The sequence below is a fragment of the Apaloderma vittatum genome, unplaced genomic scaffold (genome assembly GCF_000703405.1).
Source record: "Apaloderma vittatum isolate BGI_N311 unplaced genomic scaffold, ASM70340v1 scaffold13331, whole genome shotgun sequence".
In the NCBI taxonomy this organism is placed as follows: Eukaryota; Metazoa; Chordata; class Aves; order Trogoniformes; family Trogonidae; genus Apaloderma; species Apaloderma vittatum.
In genome coordinates, this window is record NW_009697455.1 from 30,812 (window position 1) to 37,398 (window position 6,587).

The 6,587-nt window shown below is 51.8% G+C and overlaps 1 protein-coding gene across 1 annotated transcript in view; it reads left to right on the plus strand.

Annotated features, from left to right (window-relative positions):
* Positions 1–973: 973 nt before the first annotated feature.
* Positions 974–6,587, plus strand: part of PIK3R6 (phosphoinositide-3-kinase, regulatory subunit 6) — a 19,299-nt gene continuing 13,685 nt past the window's right edge. The window contains exons 1-3 of the mRNA XM_009877639.1: positions 974–986; positions 3,870–3,951; positions 4,923–5,016. Coding sequence (XP_009875941.1) covers positions 974–986; positions 3,870–3,951; positions 4,923–5,016 — 189 coding nt within the window. The remainder of the gene's footprint in view (positions 987–3,869; positions 3,952–4,922; positions 5,017–6,587) is intronic.

Genomic DNA, 6,587 nt, shown 5'->3' on the forward strand with positions numbered 1-6,587 from the left:
AGACGGGAGAGGCCACCGCGCCGGGGGAGAGGCTGCCTCGCCGTGGGTGCTGGATGGGGGCCAGGATCACGAAGCGCCTGAGCCGTGGGCTGGAAGGGACCTGGCTGTGGGGTAAATCACTGCAGCTGAGCATCTTGGCAGCAGGATTTTGCAGAGAAGGAGCCGACATCTCCTCTGCTCTCCCGTGGCTGCCCCGTGCCAGCTTGCAGTCTGCTTGTCGTTGTGTCACAGGCAAATTTCCCTTCCTTCCTGCTCAGCTCCTAGGATTTTTTGGTTTTTTTATAATTTTTTCTTTGGAGAGAACAATGCTTGAGGGCTAGGGAAGCTGTCTGGCTCCAGGCTGGCTTCCCTCTGCAGTGTAATTTGCTCCTGAGTTTTCTCTGTGGTTTGTTTCTTCGGGATGTTGGATCAGGGTTGCAACATATCAGCACACCAAGTATAGAAAACTCATGGAAATTAGGGCTCTTTATTTTTTTTAATTTTTTGGGGGGGGATGTGGTTGGACTTTGCATTTCAGTCTCAACCTGAACATTTCTTCTTTAATCCTTGGGAGGATGAGGTTCCCGATCCTGCCATGCTTGGTGATGCCGATGCTCATCCCTGGCAGCCTCTCTGCTGCAGGAGGATTTGGGGACCAAGTGTTTAGATGGGTTAAGCTTCCAGCTGAAGCTTTCTCCAGTAAAACACAGCCCCTGAGACATGCTGTGCTCACCCTTAGGGCTCTGCCTCCCAGACATCCTCCCCCCTGGTGTCCCGTGCCCACGGTGTCCTGGTGGCTTTGCGCTCCCTGCCAAGGTTCAAGCTGATCCTGATTGCTGCCGCCAGCCTGAGCCAAGCGTGTCCTGCATTTTTTTTTTTGCAGACGAGACACCCAACCCAAGGCCATGCCCATGTGGAGTGAGGAGCAGCTCCGCACTCGCCCCATCACTGCGGACGCCCTGCGACCAGCCCGTGCTGCAGCCCCAGCTCAGCCATGGAGAGCACAGGTGGGTGGTGCTGAGCCTGCCTGGGGTAGGGGGGATCCCAGCCTAATGACCCCATTACCCTCCCATAAAAAAACCCCACGTGGGTATCAAAGGAGGATTCATCGCTGCCGGACAGACTTTCCTCTTTGTGAGGTGTTGGCAGATGGAGCTGGAGGGATGGGAAATGAGGCACGAAACAACTGAGGGGCAGCAAAAATATTTCTGGTAAAGGGGTACTTTGAAAGCACTGAGTCTGGCAAGCATTTGCATTTGAATTTTAAAGCAGTTTGATGGGGTTTTTTGGGTTTTGTGTCCTTTTCTCCCCCCATCTGTGCTTTATTTTCCCACTGTTTCACAAGGTGGCATTGGTCTCCCGGCACCCCGAGGTCAGGATATCAATGTTGAAATGTTTGGTTTCATTTCTAAGGCACTGCTGTTTGTTGCTGGAAGGTTAGGGCTGTTTTTAGATCAAAGTACCTTCTTGTTTGTGTTGGAATGAATGCTCTGAAGCTCTGCTCCCCATGAAGAAACCTCAGCATATCATGACTGTAGTTGCTTTGATTTAGAAAAAGAGGACAGTATTTATATCAGTGCTCAGGAAAAGCTTCCCTTGGTAATTAAAAACATACACAAATGAAAAGAATAGGAAATTTCAAATAGTTCCTTACTGCATAATTCCCTAGGGCAAAACCAATGAACATAATCATGGAATTGAGGAGCTTTACAAAATCACTGGACAGAAAATGAAAAGGAGAGAAGATACAAATTTCCAAGACGTTTCCCTGAATGATGCTCCCAAAATGAGAAAAAACCCATTTCAAAGGACATTTTTGCACTGTAGTTTCTCCCCGTGTGGGTGTAATGGTATGGACTGTGCTGGCAGAGGTGGGAGATCCCACGTACGCACACACAGCTTCATCAGCACGTGTGAATAATTGTGAACCCGAGTGTGTAGTTGTTTTCTAACACAACGGTAAGTGATTCTCTGCAGAAGAAGCCTGAATTGAATGAACCCTCCCTTACAAGCATCCTTAAGGGGATGCTCTTCCCTGGGGCCAGAGAAAAGGAGAGATATTTTGCTACTGGGACGTACTCAGCTATAGGGCATCCCAAATACTTTGAATTTTGCATTTTCCAGTTGTCTTTTAGGCAGGACTCATGTCTCGTGCTCTGGTTACTATCTCACCGGACCCATGGCACTGCACTCTTGGGCTTGGAGAGGGCACAAGTGGCTTGTCACATGTCCACGCTGCCGCCCTGCAAGCTGGTGACGAGGAGACAGCAGGGATGCTGTGAGGGGCAAAGTGCTCCTGCTCTCTGCTGTGCATCACCAGTGGGCAACGGTGACAATCGTGGGGTGCCACAGCCCCTCCCCTGCATGATGACCCTGGGTGACCTCTAAAACATGCAGTAAAAGAACGAAAAATAATCTGGTTTTGGTTTCAAACCCATCCTGAGATGGTGCAAAGGCAGCCAGATACTCAAAGCTGCCCCATCTCCTGCGTGATCACATCTTGATGGTCCTCTGCCCACAGGGTCACTCAGTGGAGATGCCCCTTGTTGGTCTGACCCTGCAGCTGAGTAATAAACCTCCCCCAGGGTTTCCCCGTTGCCCTTCCCGTAGCTCCCAAGCAGCCAGCTCCCAACCCCCCTCCCCTGGCTGCCTCCTCTCCTTCTTGTAGGGGAGGATGAGCGCCCACCTCTGCCCTCCTGCCCCTCCCTGATGTGAGGGAAGATGGAGCTGTGGCAGGTGCGGCTGTGGAGGGAATGAGAAAATTCAGGAGCAAAACTGAGCAGGAAATGTGGTGGTACCGGCACCGAACCCATGTGGATGAGACAGCTCAGACCGCAGACATCTAAGGATCAGGCAATGTTCCAGTCTACAACTTCCTACAGATGGAGAACATCACTTAATAATACTCAAATTTAATTTTTTGTTACAAAGGAGCAAGAATTGGATTTGCCAATAGGGAGAGAGTAGCCCAATGTAAGACAGGCTGTGGTGGAGTAAAGGGACCTTGCGGCTTTGCTGGCAGATCCCCCATGTGCTTTCAGGGCTCACTTTTATTTTACGTCCGTGTTGTGTTGGCAGCCAGCTCTCATGAGAGCTCACCCATGATCATAAACCCTCGCCTCACGTACGAGTCATACCCCAAACTGGGCCTGAGGTTGTCAGACTTATTTTTGGCTGAGAGCAGGATGCAGTCTGGTTTTGACACGTATGAGACGTGAGTGGTGGTTGCCAGGCAGAAGCGCTGACCTTGGGTCCCTGCCTGGGGGAGAAGAAGGTGCTCAGGGTCCCTGGGTGGGTGGTTGCAAGACAGGGAGGGGCTGCGAGCAGTCGCGGATGGAGGGTAAGAGGTGACACGCCAGCTTGGTGGCTCTGCTTGGGTTTCCTGTGAGGGCAGAAGGCTTTGTTGCTCCTTGCAACAGGTGTGAGGTCAAGGCCAAATCCATGCAGACCCTCGCCGAGGTGTTTCTGCTCTTCCATGGTGCCAAGCTGTGGTTTGATTGCGTTAGATTTGGTATTTAATTTGTGAATTTTTTCACTGAATGAGGGGCGAGAGGGGCTGTGCACAGCTCACGTGTGAGCAGTCCTCTGCAGAGCTCCTCTTCTGCCACATCCCCGCAGGAGCACTTTGCTCTCCAGTATGGTTCCAGGAGCCACCAGTCCATGGGCTGGTATTTGTCCCCAGCTCCAGTGGCTCTGGAGAGAGAGCTCTGCCCTTTCCACTGAGGCTCATCCGGGCTTGAAACCAGCGGAAAGAGCCACCCTTGAGAGATGTGGTCAGGGTGCAGTTCCCGGACTCACCCAAACCAGTGCCTCCTGCCCTGGGGTTGTCCCTGGGTGCCACTCTCCCAGGGGTGCTGACCTGACTGCTGATGTCCCCTTTGTCCCCGCAGAGGTGGAGTCGGACATCCTGCGCCGCGTCCGCACGCTGCTGCGAGAGCTGGATGGGCATCACCCTGCCTGCCAGTGCGACCGAGGGGAGATGAACCCCCAGCACGGCTCCCGGGCATCAGCACCCACCGCACGGCCTCGCTGGGGCATCACTTGGCCCTAAACCCCTTCCTCACCTCTCCCCTCTCTCAGTCGGTGCCAAGGTGGGGAGATATGGGGTGGCCTCACCTCCCTGGTGCTGCTCTGCCCTTTCTAACCTGCTAAATGTTCGGTGAGCTCCTGGTGTTTGCCGTGCACTGATCCCTGCTCTAACACCGACTCTCCATGCAGCCCTATCCAAATCACTTCCCCAGGGGGAAGATCATGTCGCCATGTGCTGCTCAGCTCCTCGCTGAAGACACAGCTGAAATCTCTGTGTTATGGGTTCAGAGGATAAAACCCCAGCTGACCCAGCAACTAGACCGCTACAGCCTTTGGAAACTTAATTAATTTTGAAAAGTTGACATTACTTGGAGAGCAGGGCATATTTTACAGTGAATTAAATTTGATTTTGTCTGCAACGAGCCTCAACATCTGCAGGGCTGAGATGCTTTGTGGTCCTTGCTCTGTGAGCTGTCAGCAGCGAGCGTTCAGGCGCTGTGGGCTGCGACCAGCAGGAACCCAAACTCTTTGGGGCAGGTGGTGAAAGCAGGCAGTCACAAACAGAGCAACTGAGGGAACAGAAGAAAAATGTACATTGCCCTGCCTTATTTTCTCCTGCTCCCCTCAATCCTTGAATTGCTACAACCATTTTCCAAAGGTATTAGAGGTGTGACACATCGATGTTGCATCCAGAAGTGGGGCAACAGCATGATTTGTCCCTTGCAGAGGGCCAATGATTGAAGAAGAGGGCAGAGAAGCCTGGTTTAACTCTGATAGAGACGTCAGTGTAGCATCCCAGTGGGTGATTCTCACAGCAACAGTGCCCAGGTCTCCCAATTCCTCCGTGAAACTCTGCCCCTGATCCATCGCTGCTCTGCCTGGAGACCTGACCTCTTTCTTGGCTTCCATTTCTCAGGGATGCTGCGATGGACTCTGCATAAAAAAATCGACCAGAATCCCAGTAACAGTGCCGTCCTGGTCAAGATCCTGGTGAAGGAGCTGGAAAGGGTGAGTGTTACCTCAGAGATGTGCCCTGAGCTCATCCCCTCCATGGCACAGTGCCCTGTGGGAGAGCAGAGGGATGGCAAATCAGCTCCACCTCAGAGAAAGTGTTTTTAGGGGCCTTGAGCCTGGCTGGGGAATGTGGCTCAGAGCACAGAGTGAAAAACTCTGGGACACCCAGACGACGGCTGCGGGGACAAGGGTTTGTCTCAAAAGTGCCAGGGAGCTGTGAGCAGAGCAGGGAATTGGCCGTAGGCAGCTGGCCTTTGCAGTTTGCAAATAGCAAAGTGCAGAACACTTCTGGCCACCCCCAAAAGCTCCTCACTCCACCCCAGCCAGCTGCAGAATGGAAATTTCTCTTCCATGTCACACTTTTCCACCCTAGAAAGTGTCAGAACAGAAACACCTAACCCCCTCGTATCCTGTCCTGACACCTTCTGACGGAAACTTTGTGAGGGATTTTCTGTTTCATTGATTTGTCTTGTCATTTTCTGGTCTTGTGTAAATCTTTAGCTCTCTCAGCATCCTGGCAAGACCTGGTTTGTGGTTTGGTGAGATGTCACGTGTAATAGTAACATCTTTTCTTTCTTACGAGCCCGCCTCGCTTTACCCAGCGCCCTCTCATTCTGGTGCAGGCACCAACAGCCCACGTCCCCCCTTCCCCTCCTCCTCCCCACCCTGGTGATAAGCCCCTGATAGTTGTCCTTTGGCAGAAAAACATTTTCTCTACATCTTTGCTATTTCTCCCTTTGAGCTGGAAGGATGCAGCTGCTTTCCTCAGCATCGCTCAGCTCCCACGTCTCCAGCCAGCTGCTGCTCTGACCCAGGGGCACCAAGGACCCTCTGCAGAGGCTGTCACCTCCCTCCGTCAACACTCCCGTGTCACACACTTGAGCCCTGTCAGCCCAGCACAGGTCCCCATACACACGTCGCAGGGCTGTTAATTTCAAGAAAATATTCTAAATATTTTTTTTCCTGCCTCTTAAGCAGCACTGAGGCTATTTGCAGGCTGTCTCTCTCATGCTGTGGCAGTTTAGCCTCCATCAGGGCTTTGGGGAAGGAACTTAGCGAGTGGCTTTTGCAGATCTAGATAGATGGGAACACCCACATCGCCCTCAGCTGTAAGGGCAGGGGTTCCCCCAGAGGGCTTGAGGTCTGCTTTCCTCCGCAAAGGCCATGTCAGTCCCTCTCCGTTATTATCACTCTGCCACTCTTATCTTTCCTTGCCCAGGAGGGGTGTCAGGCCTCCTGGTCTGTAATTTCCCTCATCTCCCTGAGGCTCTTCTTGGAAAAGTGTCACCTTTTTTTATTTTTTATTTTTTAAATTCCTCTGGTACTACAGCAGCTCTGAGCAGTCAGTACTAACCATAGATAATAATTTAGCAATTTCATGCTTGAGTTCCTCTGGAGCCCTGGGCAAGTATCAGCTGGTCTCAGCAATTCAGTATTATTAATTTTATTGATCAGTTCTAAAGCTTTCCTGCTATCATTTCCATTTACCTCAGATCCACCAGCACAGCAGCCCTGAGAAACAGTGCTGGAAGGATCTTTGGGGTGGAAATATATTTCCTGGGTTT